This window comes from Lynx canadensis, chromosome B1 (genome assembly GCF_007474595.2).
Source record: "Lynx canadensis isolate LIC74 chromosome B1, mLynCan4.pri.v2, whole genome shotgun sequence".
Lineage (NCBI taxonomy): Eukaryota > Metazoa > Chordata > Mammalia > Carnivora > Felidae > Lynx > Lynx canadensis.
The window spans coordinates 132,389,756-132,410,217 of record NC_044306.2 but is presented as its reverse complement, the minus strand read 5'-3'; the positions used below and the strand labels follow the sequence as shown (position 1 = coordinate 132,410,217).

General features: G+C 36.6%; 1 protein-coding gene across 2 annotated transcripts in view; it reads right to left on the bottom strand.

Moving 5' to 3' along the window:
- Positions 1-20,462, bottom strand: part of FAM13A (family with sequence similarity 13 member A) — a 362,178-nt gene that overhangs the window by 289,273 nt on the left and 52,443 nt on the right. For both annotated transcript variants that reach the window (XM_030313445.1, XM_030313443.1), the window contains exons 2-3: positions 12,776-12,965; positions 4,820-5,029 (exon numbers count right to left, since the gene is read on the bottom strand). In XM_030313445.1, the coding sequence (XP_030169305.1) occupies positions 4,820-5,029; positions 12,776-12,932 (367 nt within the window). In that variant the 5' untranslated portion in view covers positions 12,933-12,965. The remainder of the gene's footprint in view (positions 1-4,819; positions 5,030-12,775; positions 12,966-20,462) is intronic.

Below are 20,462 nucleotides of genomic sequence, written 5' to 3'. Positions count from 1 at the left end.
CTCCTCTTCATGGCCCAATAAGTACCTTCCCCTCGTGACTTTCATTATCTGTTATTAATGGACCAATTGTCAAGATGCCACACCAGGATCTCTCTTCCTTCTTCAATAGCAACAGCTGGATCTGAGATAGATGATTAATAAAGAGATCACCAGAACCTACCAAGCTAATAGCATTTGAGCCTTTGGCATAAGTCCCAGATCCTACCTGGAGATAGGGAAGGAGCATTAGTCAGCCACAAAACGTTCCTAGAAAGTTCATGTCTATGCTTCCTTTTGGGACAAAAGATCAGGTCTGACAGGCGGAAGCATTTTAATAAGTAAAGGACCCACCCTCGGTACAGACAGAAAAGACTGAATTACTGAAGACAAAAACAAAACAAAACAAAACAAAAAACAGCTGCCTTGGGTCTCCTCAAAGCACTGAGTTAGCAGGGAGCTCTCCCTGGTGCTACTTCAACCTAGTCTTAAAACTTCCTTCCTGATTTATTAGTTTCTATTCACAACAGTGTGACAAACTGGCCTTCTGGCCCTGTGGCCCTCCTCAGAGGTATGGGCATCAGGATCCAGCCACCACACTACCCCTCCCGTTCTTCAAGTCACATAAACTCAAAACCTTCTGGTTATCTTTGACCCCTTAATCTCATTATCTAACTATTGGCCACCCTGTTCTGTTTATGTTTTCTTTAAAATTCCATTACCAGTTTCTGTTGAGATGCTGAGAAAGTTCTGGAGATGGATAGGAATGCACTTAATGCCACAGAGGTGTGCAGGTAAAAGTGGTTAAATAGTCAATTTTATATTACATGTATTTACGTCAATTAAAAAAATTCCACTGCCAATTATTTGTCAGATACAGGTCCTTAGCATGGAGACCTCCGTTTCCGCCAGTCTTCTAGATATTCTTCCTGCACGCAGCCTCTTCCCATCCATCCATCTTACATAGCATCACTTAAAATACTGCTTCCATCCTACGACTTCTTTCTTCAAAAATTTACTGTTTGTAGGTTAATATTAATTCCTTAACCTAACATTCGATACGCTCTACCATCTAGTCTCATTCTACTTTTTAGGCAATATCATGTGCTAATCTCCTGCAGCTACCTACTGACAGCTCTGCCAGACATTTCTCTTTTCCACGGACAATGTTTTTGTGTTCGTGCCCTTTTCCTCGCCTGGATGATTTTCCTCTCCATCCAAAGTCATCTTATGCACCCCAGTTTACTTTTTCCACAAAGTGTTCTCTGACCACCATAATCCAGACTGATTTCCCCTCTCTTGTTACCACTGACAGGATATTCTTAATACTCATTTGAAGAACTGTAGAATGTATACCACACACATTCCACCTCCTCCAATCACATACTCCTTGAAGTCAGGATGTTTAATCTTTTATTTCTTGGTATCATTCTGTATCCAAGTAGAAGGTACTAAATAAATATTGATGGACTGATCCAATTCCAACTCACCAAGTAAGAAAAAAAATTTGTTGTGAGATAGAGATACTTATATTTATATTACAGAAGATTTCTAACAGGGAACTTTCAGATAAAGGGGTTTCTAGTTAATCCTAAATGAAATGAATGCTATCCTAAAACCTTTTTATTGCTTGCAATCCACATCTATTCCCAAAACATATGTGCGATTGTTAAAATAAAAACTAGACATGTTACTGGCCCACCAAGATAAGGATAAGAAAAAAAAAAAATGGAACATTGCCAAGCTGAGGCAATTAAGCTAAAACCTCAATCAAGAAAAGTGAGTGGTCGCAGTGGGAGGGAAGTTTAACATGGCAACAAGAAAGGATGATCACTCAAGTCCTTTATGGCCTCTCTTCAGTGTCAATTGTCTAAACCAGGGCTTTGACTCAAGCAAAAGGTTCTGGCAGACATCAACTTTAATTGGAAGTTTTTGATAAACATCTGGTATGCAGAAATCTTGGTATGCTAACCTAAAATAGAATCTCAGAACTTCAGACCTCAGTCAAGTCTAAAGTTGAAAATCTGTTATTAGTGAAAGAATCTCAATGGTGTCCTTCCACCCAGAGGTCATTGTTGGTTTACATGATCAAAAGATGACCTAGAGCAGCAGGGATGCTTCCATGCAGCATTCAGACTATCCTCAATGCAACTGTTGGTTTAGCTTCAACGTCTTGAAAAAAATACCTAGTTGAGGCTCCAGAATTCTGTAAAGCATGAAAGAGAGGATCTTGATCTGGAAAACTAAGTATATTCAATGATCAAATAGCTTGCTCTTTACACAGGATAGAACTCAAAGGCCCTTAACACTTTTTAGAAAAGAAATCTGGCAGAGGGTTGTGACAGAATCTAAAAGCTGCTTAATCTGTTGTCATGAGGACTGAAATATAAAAGCAGGGTAGTTTTTACTAAGGAAGTTTTATCAAAATAATGTCTAGTGAAAAAGGGGAGAGGAGAATATAACTGGCCAAGTGTAACTTCTGCCTTTACTGAGTCTGTGAAGAGCCTTGCCGCTTCCAGCTTTCGAGTGACCTGTTGTCACGTGTACCCTCTTCTCTAAGAATACCAAATACAGCAGAAACCGACAGAAGCACCACTGCTTTTCTTTCTTTTTCCACCACCTGAATTAGGAAAGAAAAATTTATTTTCAAGAGGCTATACTGTCTGATACCTAAAGCATACTTTATTTCCTCCCCTCACTTAGCAGCTTATCCCTAGTAGGTACCTTCATTAATACTTCCTTTATTGAACCTATCAGATGTAGCCCCAGAGGTTTTCAGGAAATGAGAGACTACCACCACTAAGGCAAATGTTAGGGTCTCTGCCCCATTTAGAATTTGTTATTTGTGCATAATCACACAACTGCTTGAGTATATAGCCAGTCTTACGTTTAAAATGACAGCATTTGCTTTTTGGCCATCAGGGAAAGAGGTCATGAATGAAAACATATTGTACAAAGACCAAAATTATTACAAAATATCACTACAATGTAATTAATAAAAATAAAACAGTGCATTCTCCTAATCAAATGTAAGCTGTTCTAAGAAACGTGATAAAACCTTTTAAAATTCACAAGTATTCACAAGTATTAATATTAGTATCTAATATTAAGACATAATATTAATAAAGATTCTTAATACTATATATTTGATTCTTAATTATTTTGTATAAGGCACATATTTAAATCTTCAACTAGCTTTTGTAGCAATTATTTTTAAATGATTTTCAGAAATTTATTTAATTATTTAATCATTTATTTTTATATTTATCATTTCTATTATATTATATTATATATTATATTATATATCATTTATATTTAATCATTTAATTATATTTAAATGATTTTCAGAAATTTAATATCTCCATGACAAGGATAATATATTCCTTACCAGAATCATTTAGGGAGTAATGTTTACCCCCTTGAAATCCTCACACATGTAAACGTGAAAAAGTTGTTTGTTTGTTTGTTTTTAGTTTTTTTTTTTTAATGTTTGTTTTTGAGAGAGAAAGACAGAGTGCAAGCTGGGGAAGGGCAGAAAGAGAGACGGAGACAGAATCTGAAGCAGGCTCCAGGCTCTGAGCTGTCAGCACAGAGCCTGATGAGGGGCTCGAACTCACGAACTGTGAGATCACGACCTAAGCCGAAGTAGGAAGCTTAACCAACTGAGCCACCCGGTGCCTCAGAAAGTTCAGTTTCTAATGAACAAGCCTCCAATATGTCACTTGCACTTACTGATATAGAAAGCTTAAAATACTGAAATAACCAGAACAAATGGTTCTGTATTTTGTACTTTCATATATAATCATGATTTTTCAAATAGAATACAACGTACAACATGGCCTTCTAGCATACCCATTCTTTAGTACATATACTACATGAGAATAATTACTCTGCTACTTTAGAGGAATGTGGCTTTAAGTAACATCCTTTTTAATCTGGCAATTAACACTCTTACAAATATATTTTCTCTTTTTCACTCTAACTTGGCAAAAATAAGAATAAAATGGCTTTTCAAGACTAAATCATTGTTCTTACTATATTTAGGAAGGAGAACTAAATAATGATTATGCCTATAGTTACTACCTTGACTTCACTCATATGAGGACTTTAAGATACAAAACAGATGAACATAGGGGAAGGGAAGCAAAAATAATATAAGAACAGGGAGGGAGACAAAACATAAAAGACTTAAATATAGAGAACAGAGGGTTACTGGAGGGGTTGAGGGAGGGGGGATGGCTAAATGGGTAAGGGGCATTAAGGAATCTACTCCTGAAATCATTGTTGTGTATATGCTAACCAACTTGGATGTAAATTAAAAAAATAAATAAAAATACCAAAACAAAAAAAAAATGAAGTTTCTTCACTTAAGATCACCTCATCATGCAATCAAAAATCAGTTTTCCTCCAGTTGTGTAAAAGGAACACAATTGTTTTAGGACTCAATCTTGCTTAGGCGAGAAACACAGCCCACTGTTGACCCTCCAGTCTCAAAGGTCACTAACCAAATACAACTTAATTAATATCTCCTACAGAATTTAATGCCTTATTTCCACTCCTTCTATGATAGCTACTCGCCAGAAAAGAATTTCTCTGGCCCACAAACATTAGAGTTTTTCAGTATTAGTACACTTAATGGTGGCATTTCATAATCCGTTTAGTATTATTTTAGGGTAGAAAATGAGGGCCTAGAGTAAAATAGAAAAATGGATGTTGTGGAGAAACCACTAATATTTAAAAGTTTCTCTTAATATTTGAAATTTAGGTGTTTAATATTTAAAGGCTTAGTTTTAACCAAAACATAAAGCCGCCTGAAGTGCTGGACGTATTTAAGTGCACTAACCCTGGAAGAGTTGAATGAATAGAGGCTGTAGGGCCGAGGTGATCACGCGCTCTGGCAGCTCCCTCAGGAAGAGCTTTAACAGACTGGCTGCTGAGCAGACGTCCCCGTCTTTCCCGAGCTCCACCGGCACTCCGCTCTCAAACTTCCATCGGAGCTGTTCCACCACCTTTACGTTGCCATTCACCCTAAAAAGGCCTTCCTGGGTGAGTCCTGGGGCAGGTGAGCAGACATGCAAGAAAAGAAATAGAGGTCTCTCACAAACAGACACTAAAACTCTAAAGAACCATAACAACAACAGAAAATAAATTTCAGTGCAGGATTTTCCAAATAATTATCACCTACTGGGAGATGTTCATACTTTATAAAAATGCTTTGCTAGAATAATAAATTTTCAAATCTACTATGTATCAACTAAAAAGATCATATAGGATTGTGATAAAAGCTGACCTCTAGGGGCGCCTGGGTGGCGCAGTCGGTTAAGCGTCCGACTTCAGCCAGGTCACGATCTCGCGGTCCGTGAGTTCGAGCCCCGCGTCAGGCTCTGGGCTGATGGCTCGGAACCTGGAGCCTGTTTCCGATGCTGTGTCTCCCTCTCTCTCTGCCCCTCCCCCGTTCATGCTCTGTCTCTCTCTGTCCCAAAAATAAATAAACGTTGAAAAAAAAAATTAAAAAAAAAAAAAAAAAAGCTGACCTCTAAAAATAAGGTTAGGACACATAGAAACCTAGAACAAATGCTCTTCTACAAAGAAACTGCATTTACAACCTTCTGTAGTACATAACAGAAACTGACCCTGGGCTCCAACAGCACCTTAGCATTTTGAAAACAACTATGTGAAAAAAAAACCAAAAAACCAAAACAACTAGCACATATGTGAGAAACTTAACTGTATGTGATTACCTTTGTAATAAATAAGAAATATTTCCTTTGTAATCACTAAATTCAGAGGATAACACTCTATGAGACTATAAAGTAGTATAAGACAAGATCCTTGCCGTCCCCCAATTGACGGGGGATCTTATTGTCGGCTGGAGCAGCAGAGAAGCCTCCATAAAAGAGCCTTTGGCTGCTGTGCACCATCTTTGGCGAAAGCATCGGGAAGACTGGGGCTGATGAACTGTGAAGCTAATGCAGTTTAAGCTTCAGGGTCCCTCATTTATTTAGGCTCTTTCCAATGTTCTGTCCCTAATTCTGTATTCTTAATTTTGTATTCTTTTTCCTAAAAAGGGCCCTCAAAGGGTTAAGCAGCAGGACACAGAAGACCGTCATTCATCCTTGAGAAGGAATGAATATATGAATTGCATAGACAGGACAGCATAAAGGAAGATAAACAGATGAAAGTGTGGAGAGTTTTTGTCAAAGAGTGATAGGGTAATAAAATGGAAGAAATGGGATAGAGCCACAAATATCAAGTTCAAGAGTGAAGATATGGGGCTCTTGGCTAGCTCAGCTGGTAGTGCATGTGACCCTTGACCTCAGGGTCATGAGACTGAGCCCCACAATGGGCATAGAGCCTACCTGAAAAACAAGCGAAGACTTTATCATGAGAGCATTAAGGAGTAGGGGGAACATGATAAAATCAAGGGGTAAGGAGGATCTTGCTAGCTAAGTAGAGAACGGAGAGGGCAGAAAGCTTGCCTTAGGGAACCACATTTTACTCTAAGGCAGTAAGACAGATTCTGGTGGGAAGGAAGTGAAAAGTAGAGAAAAAAGATGATTTGGTAACTTAGTACAAAAAGGAAATAAGGAAGAGTTGAAAGGTAATTTTAAGGTTTACAAACGAGGAATCCAGGAAAAAGCACTGTAAAGGATAAGGTGAAGTGGGGGTGAGAGACAGTACCAGGTTCAGGGGAAAGGTAATGATTTCCAGCTCAGTGTACTGGGGTTTAAGGAGACAGAACACCATGTAAGAAAGTAAGCCAGCCTGTGGAGGCATGCTGAAGGTATAAGAAACAATCTTTCTAGTAAAGAGCAACCCAAGGACTCAACTGCACCACTCTTCTTTTGAGAGTCTAATGGTGAAATTTAGCAATGACTTAGGGCACTGAAGCCCATTAGAATTATTCAGATGTGAGCTGTTTGTTTATATCAGCTTTCGCTTCTTTCTCTTACATGCTAGTTGTTGTTCTTTCTAAAGAAAAAGAAGAAAGCTAATTTCATTTTAATTTGTAATTTGATAAAAAATTTTATGAACCCTTCAACTTAAAAAATATTTAATGAGTACTTAGCATTGTGTTAAGAAACTTAAAAAAAATCTTTGAAAAAATAAATTCAAACACTACCATTATCCTTACAGAGTTCATAGGCTGGTAAGATGTTTGCATTTGTTTTATTATTTTTTTATCAATTTTTTTCAATGTTTATTTATTTTTAAGATACAGAAGGAGGGGTGCCTGGGTGGCGCAGTCGGTTAAGCGTCCGACTTCAGCCAGGTCACGATCTTGCGGTCCGTGAGTTCGAGCCCCGCATCGGGCTCTGGGCTGATGGCTCAGAGCCTGGAGCCTGTTTCCGATTCTGTGTCTCCCTCTCTCTCTGCCCCTCCCCCGTTCATGCTCTGTCTCTCTCTGTCCCAAAAATAAATAAACGTTGAAAAAAAAAATTAAAAAAAAAAAAAAAAAAAAGATACAGAAGGAGACGAAGTACAAGCAGGGGAAGGGCAGGGAGAAGGGGAGACACAGAATCCGAAGCAGGCTCCAGGCTCTGAGCGGTCAGCACAGAGCCTGACGTGGGTCTCAAACTTACGAACCATGAGATCATGACCTGAGCCACAGTGGGAGGCTTAACCGACTGAGCCACCCAGGAGCCCCAAGATATCTGCATAATGTATATGTATGTATATTTATACCTATATGTGTATATACATATATGCACATATTTATACACGTGTGTGTGTGTGTTTATAATTTGGATATCAAAAGTTGACATGAATTTTAGCTCCAATTTTGACAAAAGTTTGGGAAACCAGAGAGGATATTTGAAGTACTTTAACAACCAATATGACCAGGGCACCATGTAATGAGAGGAAATACCAGCCAGTATGTGTGGTAGGCAGCTTCTCAAATCACCCTAGTGATGCCCATCTCCTGGTTTCCACACCCATGTGTAATCCCTTCCCCTCGCCTGTGATCTGGATCTAATGACTTGCTTCTAACAGAATATAACAAACAAAATTATGTTAAGGTTCTAATCTTGTGTTTGAAATTAGGTTATAAAAGACTGATGTTCATCTTACTTCTCTCTCTCTCTGGCTTTGCTGGCTTGCTCACTCTGATGAATCAGCTGCTTTTTATTTTGTTAGCTATTTTATGAAGAGGTCCATGTGGCAAGGAACTGAGGGCGGTTTCTGGACAGCAGCCAGTGAGTAACTGAGACCCTCAGGTCAACAGTCCACAAGGAACTGAATCCTGCTAACAACCATGTGAGTGAACTTGGAAGTGAACCCTCTCCTAGTCAAGTACTATTATGACTGCAGCTTTATAAGAGACCCTAAGACAGAAAGCACAACTAAACCGTGCCCAGATTCCTGACCCACAGAAACTGAGATAATAAATACTGCTGTTTTAAAGCTACTGTGCTTTGGGGTAATCTGTTACACAGCAACAGTTAACTATTATGATATAACATTCTCTTGAATATTGAAGAATATCAGTTATTGAGAGACTTCCTGTTTAACTCATTTTTAAAGCTTTCAAGGTTTATTTCTTCCATTCTACCAGCTTTATCTATAACTTCACAATTGTGTACTGCCATCAAGCATATAGCACCCCCAAAAGAGAATCCCATCCCAAGGCCCAAATCATGAAAATTTAGAGTTTTGCATCCCAGTCCTGTATCTACCCAGCTCTGCAGCTTTTTCTTGGCCAGCAAATGCCTCTTGGACCTGATTTCACAGTGTTTTTCTAGCTTTGACCTTAAGGTTTTCTTTTCCAACAAGGCTTTTTGACCCTTCCCTCAAATAAATATTTCCAGTTATTCGAAAATAACTACCCAGCTCCAAGAACTAGCTTTAGTTTTCAAGGTCCCTGATCCCACTGGCCTTTACTGGTGGAGAGATAAGGTATAAATGGAAGTCACTTAATGCTTCTCAGTTATTTTTTTCTGACCCTATTTCATTTGTTTGTATGACCCTCTCCCCTCAAAAACATCTCTCACCCAAACAATTCTTATACCCAGTGATTTTCAACTAGGTACAATTTACCCTTGGACAAGGCTCCATTATACTCTGGGGAAAAGATCCATACAGTTTCTTAAAAAGCCTCTTATGGATTTATAATATATCCAGTACACATGAGGCTTATCAGATTATGCAATCTCTCAATTTTCCTACTCTAAATTCTTAGGAAATGATGATTTTAAAAGAAATGTCCAGAGGAAGGAGATGTTAGAAGGCTTTGTGGAGTTACTCTCCTATATTTCTGGGATTCCTTTATATTCGATTTCAGGAGTTATGGAATAAACATCATGAAGCAATAACTTAATTATTGGTTTAAAAATGAAAGAATTATATAAACTAAAATGTATCTACACCATTGATTGTCACTTTTCCATACAACTGAGATATTTATTTCAAAATAGTATGCATACGTCGTTAGAAACTAAGTGTGCCATAAGTCAGAATTTGCTTAACTGGCATGCTTTGTAAAATAAACATAAAAAAAATTAAAAAAAAAAAAAGGGGGGTGCCTGGGTGGTTCATTTGGTTAAGCATCAACTTTGGTTCAGGTCATGTTCTCATGGTTTGTGAGTTTGAACCCCGCGTCGAGCTCTGTGCTCACAGCTCAGAGCCTGGAACCTGCTTTGGATCCTGTGTCACCCTCTCTCTATGCCCCTCCCCCACTCGTGCTCTCTCAAAAATAAAATAAACATTTTTTTTTTTTTTTTAAACTGGAACACTTTGGCCCAGAAAGTACTAGGACAGTACATGAGCATATTCTGCCACCTGGTGGTAGATGGAGAGTCCTACACTATTTAAAATGGTACATTCCACAGTATCTTCATGCTAAAGGAATCCAGTAACATTGTCAACAAGATTAGTTATTTTAAAATAGTGTGAAAATGATATGCCTTATAACTTGTAATATTTTCCTTCCAACGGGAAAAATTTTTTTAAAGGCAAAATATGTAAAGAAAAAAAGTTCACAGTCTTTTTAAAAGCCTTCCTATAAACCTTAACAAACCCTTCTTGTCCTAAAATTCTTTTATAACAAGGAGTTTTCCCTCAAGATATTAAAGGTCTCCATTTATATTAAACATCAAAGTATGACCCCAGCATCTACCTAGGCTTAAATGATACAACCAATCATTCCTGACGGAGTGCCTATTATATTGTGTAATACACAGTAATACACAGATGCACAATAAATATCTATTGATGTAAAAAAAATTAATGAAACTAATTGAAGTATCTTGCTCACAAACTTTATACTACCCTTCAAACTTATACAAGGGTTTTGGTTTATTAACATGGTAGTTTCAGACACAATAAGGACCTTTTAGTTGTCTACACAGTAATTAACTATGTGGCCTTTCAAAATATAGGGTAGGTGCCCTGCCTACCTTAGCTTGCCAAGCCAAGATTCAGATTCCATGGATCTAAACTATCATCAAGGGATGGATATTCTGAAAATATTCCACTAGAAATTCTATTTCCCATTTCTAGTTAAGAATAGATTTTCTATTTTACATTCCTAATTAAGAATGAATGATTTAGCCCATTAAAATATTTAGTTTGCATTACCTGAATACACCCTGTTAAGGTAGAACTATGGGTAAGATGAAATAGAATATCTAATTCATATTTTGTCAAAATTTCATACAGTGATGCTGTGAATTTAACTGGTTCAATGCTTAGAGTTGATTATAAATGCACATATCCTCTGACCCAGGAGTCTACAGATACACTCATAGTGCTTGAAATGACACATGTTAAAGTTTAGTCACTGAATCATTGTTTATAGATAGGAAAAGACTGGGTAAAATTCGATATTCATCACCATGTGACTGCTTAAAGAAATAATACATACATATAGTCAAACATTGTACAAGGGGAAAAAATAATTACATGAATAAAGCTCTTTATGTGATATGGAAAGATCTCCACAATATACTGCTAAATGACTTTCTATAAAGATTCATAACAGTATGGATGATATGCTATATTTATGTTCAAAGGGAAAAAAGATATGCATATATGGTTATATATTCATAAAATATCTTCATAGGAATATATCAGACACTAGTGAAGCAATACTATTACTGGGAAGTAATACTGATAATGAATGATCAGGGGACAGGTTTTGGAGGGAGAGATTTTAAATTGTATGTCCTCCTGTATTTTGTACTACATAAGTATATTAACTATTCAATATTTTTTTAAAACTTAAAAACAAAAGTGTTTATTACATAAGAGTAATCCCAAGAGGTTATTAGTCATTGTTGGATGAAAGATCAGAACACTATGCTAAAACCAAAATATTTTAAGTAGTCACACTTTGGTATCCAAATGAATAATACTCAACCTTATTTAAGAGATTAAATTAATTACCTAGAGATCCTTTGTATCTAAATCAGGACACAGTTTTAATCAATACTGAGTGTTTGAGTCCTTCAAAATCCTAAATTAATATAACCTGGCTTCAAGACCCTCAGGCTGAGGTCCCATCGTCATGCCATGATGTCTATGGCACCTTTTTTGTTTAACCTATTTAAAGTATTGTTATAAACCCAGAGCTGTTCTCTAAGAATCCTACCTCTCTGTAGCTTATCATCCTCTAAAAATACAGAGATAGCTCCTATGAAGTAAACATGCAAGCCTGGCTCTTCAGTCTTCAGAACAAAATATCATTTTGGTATCTACATAACTAGTAACCTGGGCAAATAGCTGTTTTTCAGTTAACACAAACACCTGAGCTTCTGAGGTCTGAACTACGTGCCATACCATTCCTGTCACAAGTTGATTCACGTTCCTACAGAGGAACAGATACACTGTGCTTCTCACGTATTCCCAGTGAAGGATCTTAGCGGCAGGTGGGGGCTGGGGTTGGACTCATAATCATCAGAAGATAAGGAAGCAAACTGCACAAAGTACAGAATACCTCTGAAGTCTCAAGTTTTAACTTTAAAAATTCCAACTAAGTTTCAGCTCTACTCTGCAGTGAGTCTTTCATGTAGAAATGTTGCTTCAGTATAGAAAATAATGAAAATTCCAAGCTTTTCCCTCAGAATACGTCCTTCTCAAAACTTCTAAAGCTTATTGATATTTATCATGCAGTTTGGGGTGTTCCCATAATACTGCACCCTCATTTGAAAAGCATGAATATTGAGGATATGAAAGAATTTCTACTTATCCAGGTTTTTACATCCTAGTTTAAATAAGATCATTTAAAAAAAGCCGTAAGATAGCTCTCAATAACAGATTTATCTTTTTATCATTCAATGAACTATGGTATTCTCCAATTGTTTTACATGCTTAATTATATCACTTCAAAAGTAAATGACCCCCCATAATAGGCTATATATCATACCTTTTTAAACTATCCCTACTGAGCTATGAAAGCAATCAAAGCATCCAGTAAGCTCATGATTGGCCTCAGCTGAAAAAGATACTCCAAAAGTGTTATTACACTAAAAATTAGTATCAGTTGGAATTTAATGAAATCAAGAGAAGTCACTAGTAATATTAGAACAGCGTATTTTAGAACTCAAAACTGGGATCGTTCCAAACTAGAAATCTCAACGATTAAATTGGTCCATGGTAAACTGAATAGTACTTTCAAAATTATATTAAGCAGTAATAATGCTCTTAATGTCCTTTTTTAAGGGAAAAGATGTATTACATAATTTGTATCCTAATTAAGGTGTTTTATGGACTATTCTAATACAGTGTGAAGTAGTTCACACAAAAACATTCTTTTTGTATGCGAGAACTGTAAAAACACCAGAATTAAAACATAACTTACCATGTTTCGTCAAATACTCCACTATATTCCCCACTATTGCTGGAATGCCGTTCTCAGTGAGTCCCTGCTGCTGAAGGTCTTGGAGACTGACTCCAAATAGCTTTTTATACGTGGAACTTCTCTGCTCATTTAGTGGCACCGCCACTATCTTTTTCATGTCTTCTTTCAGCCGAACCGCTGCTTTACTTTGCTTAAAAGACCGTAAGAAAAAAGAGCAGTCAGTCATATTTACCACAGGAGGTTGCATGGTGACAGGGGAAACACCTGAATTGAAACAGAAGTGTCTGGAGACCTATAGTAGGGGTCTTTCCTTATTGTTACTTCGACTCCAATCAGAACTACTAACATCTCTCACATGTTGCTCTGTGTTATGAATGGCACATACTGATAGAAAGGTTAAAAGGAATGAAAAATAACGAGAACTCTAAAGCCACAACTTAACTGTAGCTAAGGTAGGGAGCAATACACCGCAGTATCTAAGACAGATTATTACAGTAACCAAGGGGTGGGACTCAGAAGTACCTGGCCAACAGGAAAATAAAACATTTATGAGATTACTGAAACTCCATGCAGATCCCAGAATAAGATTTCTAAAGATTAAAACGTATCTAGATGCCATTTTAAGGTAACTTTAATTTGGAGCCTTAGGAAAAAACGTTTAGGTAGAGTGAACATTCCTCTGATTTAATTATTCTGTGAATATACCTAATCAGCATTTTTTGACACATAAAATCAGTCCAATTCTCATTGAAGTTCAAAATATTCTATCTATGAAACAGCAACATTTCAGGGAGTCACAAACATTTTCAACAAGACTATACATAAGTATAAAAATGCAGCTTATGTTTAATTCAAGTTATCACCACAATGAAAAATCCATATAAATTTGTTTCTTCCTTTTAATAGAAATTTGTACTACAAGGGAATGTTATATTAAACCATATTAAAATTTGTCTTTTATAACCGAGGGATTTTCTTTTTAAAGCATATGTACTATATAAATGTTAAGTATCTATGAGTCTAAACACTGAAAATCTGGAAAAATGCAAACCATTTTCAGATTGGGGGAAACTTTCACTCTTTGAGAATGAATGTGGCAACCAACCAAAGTGTAAATATTGTAAGTGCAAGCTCATTAGTATCTCAAAGAAGAAACCTTACCTCTAGTTTAGAATTGAGGAAACAAAGATCAGAGTTAAGTAATCTGGCACAAGTCACAGAGGTGGTAAGAGAGTGTCATCCTCCTCTAAGACCATGTTCCTCTCCTTACAGTAGATTTATATTAATGTCCTAGTGTAGTTCGTATGAAATTACAGTAACATACTATGATAAATCCTATATACTGTATGACCCAAATAATGACACAAAGTTAATTCTACAATCTTGATTTTGAGTAGGGTCCCTGTATCCTCAATTTGAATCTATAACCTACAGAATCAAACCAACTTCCACGGAGATATATGCATCTTTTTTTTAAAAAGTATTTATTTAAATCCAAGTTAGTTATTTTACAGGGTAGTATTGGTTTCAGGAGTAGAACCCAGTGATTCATCACCTGCATATGATACCCAGTGCTCATACCAACAAGTGCCCTCCTTAATGTCCATCCCCCACGTAGGCCATCCCCCACCCAACACTTCTTCAGCAATCCTCAGTTTGTTCTCTGTATTTAGGAGTCTCTTATGGGGGCAGCTGGGTGGCTCCGTTGGTTAAGTGTCTGACTTTGGCTCAGGTCATGATCTCGGGTTCATGAGTTCAAGAACCACATCAGGTCTTGACAGCTCAGAGCCTGTAGCCTGCTTTGGATTCTCTCACTCAAAAATAAACATTAAAAAAATTATTAAAAAGTCTCTTATGGATTGCCTCTCTCTCTCTGTTTTCATCTTATTTTCCCTTCCCTTCCCCTATGTTCGTCTATTTCTTAAATTCTATATATGAATGAAATCATAGGATGTTTGTCTTTCTCTGACTTATTTCACTTAGCAGAACACACTCCAGTTCCATCCACATTGTTGCAGATGGCAAGATTTCATTCTATTCGATTGCCAAGTAGTATTCCACTGTATATTTATACCACATCTTTTGTATCCATTCGTCAGCCGATAGATATCTGGGATCTTTCTGTAATTTGGCTATTGCTGACAGTGCTGCTATAAACGTTCATATTTGAAAGCCAGATTTTTTCTAGTGAAAATTCTGCAAATGTAAAGTTACAATAGAGACTTAGTATCTATTAATACAGATAGCTAGCTACTATAGAGTAGTAGTATGGGCAATTATTATAATCTCTGTTACCAAGGAAATTATGAATTTATTAATTAAGCTAAATTTGTAACAGCTAGTAATTTTGTGTGTGTGTGTGGGTTTAAAAACCTATCAATCTCCTTCAACTGAACATAGGAGAAATTTCAGTCATCCAGGAATAGCTGGTGAGCAAGAAGCCAAAAAAGTAACCAGTATTTAATGAAAACTTTGAAAATACTCTCAATATGTAGCATTAAAAATAGCTGACAATATAAGGTTAAATCGTACACATTTTATCTTACTTTTGTTTTGTCTTCTTACAGAGACAATATAGCTTAGTGTTTATTTTATTTTTTTAATATGAAATTTATTTTCAAATTGGTTTCCAACAACACCCAGTGCTCATCCCAACAGGTGCCCTCTTCAATGCCCATCATCCACTTTCCCCTCTCTCCCACCCGCCCCCCCCCCCCCCCCAGTCAACCCTCAGTTTATTCTCAGTTTTTTAAGAGTCTCTTATGGTTTGGCTCTCTCCCTTTTTTTTTTTTTCTTCCCCTCCCCCATGGTCTTCTGTTAAGTTTCTCAGGATCCACCTAAGAGTGAAAACATATGGTATCTGTCTTTCTCTGTATGACTTATTTCACTTAGCATAACACAGCTTAGTGTTTTAAAGCATGAACTGTGAACCAGGCTTCTTATTTCAAGTCCCATTCTGCTCTAATTAGCTGTGAACCTTAGACAAGCCACTCAACTTATGTGTGCCTATCTCCTGATCTATGAAATGGTGACACAAAGAGTTCCTATCTCATAGGAATATAGGACACTTAAATGAATTCATATACATAAAGGAATGAGAAGAGTATGTGGAACACTCATTAACTAGGGATTATTATAAATCATCACAACCACCATCATCATCTTTATTCTTCTTCCAGGACATTATTCTGATTGCTTCTTTTAAAAAATGGAGATACACTCGATTATTTCTATACTCAATGTGTGTCTAAAGTTTGCTGTTTAAGAAGGCATCATGGTCAGCTTATGCTTGGTTGGTAGTCTGATGATCTAATCATTCTCTCTATATTTCTCATCTCCTAAAATATGTAAGAATGACTTTTGAATGATAAAGATAAAATAATTTTGTATAGAGGCACCTGGGTGGCTCAGTCGATTAAGCATCCAACTCTTGATTTCAGCTCAGGTCATGATGTCACGGTTCATGAGTTCGAGCCTCATGTTGGGCTCTGCACTGACAGCATGGAGCCTGCTTGGGATTCTCTCTCTCCCTTTCCCTCCACTCCTCCCCAGCTCACACACACCCTCAAGATAAATAAACTTAAAATAATTTTGTATATATACAAAATTATTTTAAGTTTATTTATGTATAAGAATTCCTTAAGTTTTTATTAGACAGTCAAGACTTCCTTAGAAATCCTGTCTATGTTTAACACCTTGGATTAGTGCTCTTTCTGCTAACAACCCCTGCTCTTCATTCTGTCCTTTACTTGGAACTACAGACCGTATGTTGCGTTTCCTGTTAATAGTGTAGATAAGCAATCTTGGCATTATAGATGAGAGAGTTTTCAAGTAAGAGACAGGCAACTGACCTCACAGACTGTGAAGTGACTACAAACGAAGCTACCTGTTAACTCAATATAGAGCCATACCACATAGAAAGTTATATGTAATCATAATAAAGGAACCTCTGATTCTTGTTTTTATTTGATAATATAATTCAGGTTAAAGTTTAAAAAATAGTTTAAAAAAAACCCCACAATGAAACAAAGCAGCTGCATTTCCTAAGTCATCAGAATCAATTCCTCAGCGATCAAAAATACATACTATAAAGTCTTGCTCATCTAGCCTAGTTGGTGAAGAAAACAGCTAGTAGGAAGCAATAAATAGTTTAGGCTGAAACTACTATACTACTTCAGTAGTTTATACCTAAAGTGTTAAAAAATATACAACAGCTTATAACAAATATAATTATCCCTTCTGGTAAGTAAGAAATATTCAGTAGTCCCTTAGTCATGGAAAAATAAAATAACTGTATAAATAAAGTCATTTATGATTAATTCTATTTAAACTGAAATTATTTTTTACTCTTAGACAATAATATATCATTATCTCTTTATAAATGTCAATATCTATGGAATTTCAGCTTTTGAAATGCACATCTTTCTTGATTTAATACAAGCTAAAAACTGTAATTACTAATTGAGTCAAAATTAACTGTTTAAACTTTGGTTTGTGTATATTCCTATTCATCACCTGAGTCTGGAAACCGGACCACATGGGGTGTGTTTATGTACATATGTAAAAGTAAATACATTCCTACATTTAAAAGGACAGGGAACTTTGAGATTTTACTGCTGGAATACTCCTTACGGGTCATTTAGTACATATACCATCACCTTAGGAATAAAGAAACCAGAACCCAAAAACCCGTGGTGCACTCCATGGAGAAGGGCTGAAACTAGAGCCCATTTCTCTTCAATTTTATACCAATATGCATTTTTTATAATTAAGAGTTGGTGATCTAGTTTTTATCCCCCCCTTTTTATCTTTTTACTAAAAAGTAATTTAGATAGCCAACAAAATGAACATGCTGTGACTATAGCAATATTTGTTAGTTTGGGGTCACCTAGTCTCCACTTCCCCCTTTTTCTGTAGTAACATATCCTGTCTTTTGGGGAATGACTACAGCCTTATGAGTAACTCTGTAGGGACTGCCACCGAAAAGGAACACCTTACCCTGTTCTTTTTTTTTTTTTTTTTTTTTTACCCTGTTCTTTAGCAAGAACTGGACTCAGGCTCCCTACCAGGTCAATTAGACTTTTTTCTCTTGCAGGACACTGAGGCCTGAGTGGACTGTCACAAGCACAGAAAAAGGCTGGAGCTAATTGGTTCCAGCTGCAGTGCTCTCACAAGATGTTAATTAACCATGAGATTAACTCTTGCCACCTGCATTGTTGGAGCTGCTGTGGTCCTTGAACTGCTCTGACACTCTGTTTCAGCTGTTCCCTCCATGTGGTGACTTTCTAGTAAAGTTTCTTTGTGCTTAAGGTAGCCAGAATCCATTTCTGTTCACGCATGTGCATGTGTGTGCGCGCGTGCTCACACTCACACACACACACACACACACACACAGACACACACACACACACACACACCCCTCCAACTGATAAAAGTATTTTGGAAAAAAAAATAAAAGAATAATTGGAGCATATAGAAAACCAGGATTTTAGAAAAGAGAAAATCAGAAGGAGAATGATGGCTAATTTATATGGAGTGAGTTTTTGGACTGTATCAGTTATGGCTTCAGATACTTCAGAGAGCTTCATTCATTAAACCCTAGTAAAGAAACACCAGAAAAGAAGAGCCTTCTGTGTTCCCCATTTCAGAGGCACAGAAGATCTAAGTAGTGTGCTCTAGGTCACATCAAGGATGTGGTGTAGCCAAGAGTCACGCTAAGGCAATCCGAGTCCTGAGGACAGATGCTTAATTCTGCCTCCACACAGGAAGTAGTGAGAACAAAAAGCACATGCTGGACAGTCCATTGCCCTTGTTAGAAATGAGAAAATTCTTCTTCCTGTGAAATAGGAACATAGGATTATTTACAAGTTTCTTGGTCACCCTAAAATAAAGTCAGAGATACTCAAAAACAACATCAATATTTCTATTAGGCCTGAAAAAAGAATAGTTTCATCAATCCCATAAATGCACTGAGTTTCAGAAGCCTTGAGTTTTATAATAGCTAACATTTATTGGGTGCTGATTTTATGGCAGCTCTGTCGTACTTTAAAATTAACATCTCTAAATCTTGACTGTATCAGTAGGCATGTTTACTATCCCCATTGGGACAAGTCAATTAAGGCACAAAGAAAAAGGAACTTGTCTAAGTTTACAGAACTAGTAAGTGTTAGAGAATGTAACCCCCAGGTCCTCTGGCTCTAGCGTTTGAGCTCTTAACTATGACACGGTAGTTTATTTCCAGAACCTTTAACATCAGTGGTTCTATATGAGCCCCAAAGGGACAACACTACATGAAGCTCTTTGTTGGCAGAGCTTAATATAAAAATCAATTTGAGACTACTGAAGTCAATGGCTTGTAATTCTTTAAGGCAATCCTCCAAGAACTTAAGTACCAGGATTTTAAGGTACTTTGAAGAACAGTCAGATTACATCGCTGGTTAAATTCAGAACTGTGGGCTTAAAACTCTCTGGGGCTAGGACTAATAAATCTAACCATGTATGTGGACAGTAGAAAGCCACTCCACCACCAAATAAAAGGAGTGCAAGGAAAGCACAAGATAAACCTGAAATCTCTTGTTCCAGAAAGCAAAAAAATGGTCAAGGATGAATGGGATGTATCAAAAAGACCTGTGGGCTAGATTAAACAGGCTTCTATGGGCCAAATCTGAAACAGGTGGAACCCCAGGACTAACAACTATAAGTGCTAATAATATACTGTGGAAATAAAAAATGAGATTTAGGAGGAAAGAGTTTTTTTTTTTTTTTTTTTTTTTTTTTTTTTTAGTATAGGTGCTCCATGCAGAAAATGCTGCATCCAAATGTAGGAAGAGTAACAGTAACAGAATCATAAAATCACCAACTTCCCTAACTCATTTAACAAATGACCCTATTGAGGATTATCAATGGACACTAAAATGTCAAGTGAAAAGCTGTTGGATAACAGGATCTTCACAGCATCAAAGATGACATAGTATTTGCTAGAGAAAAAAAGTCCCTTACACTTGATACCTGAGTATATTCACCTTAACTCAAAAAATCAAATTTATCATCATTTATCCTAAGACATGACATTACATGCTCTTGATTTAATGTAATGCAGTGCAGAATATATCATTTATAAAGTAATCTTGCCAAAAATGTTTAAACTGATGAAAATCTAGCTTCTAAATCTAACTTACAGTTTACAGGAAATACAAGAGCCAAAAGAATAAGTGAAAGAGACCATGAGAAAACAATGCACACAAATCCAGAATGAGGAACATTCTAACAGACAACTGGACTCTTCAAAATATCAATGACATGGGGGAAAGACAGATTCTAGAGTTAAAAGGAACTAAAATACACAAACTTCAAATGTAATATATGAATCTTAATTGGTTCTTGGTTTAAAAAAAAAAACAAAACCCTCATTTCTTTGAGACAATTGGGGAAATCTAACCATGTGTTGTATACTAGATGGAATTTTTAGAAGTGTTTTTAAGTAGCATAACATTGTGTAAGATCTAATTTATTTCACCTGTAGTGTGTTCCTTATTCTTATGAGGTGCATGCTGAAGTTGGGGTATAGTATCAGGTCTTCAAATACTTTAAAATTGAATGCGAAGTGCATGCATACATGTATATCTATGTATATATGTATATATGCTATGTATATACACACAAAGACATAGAATGGACACAAATAGAG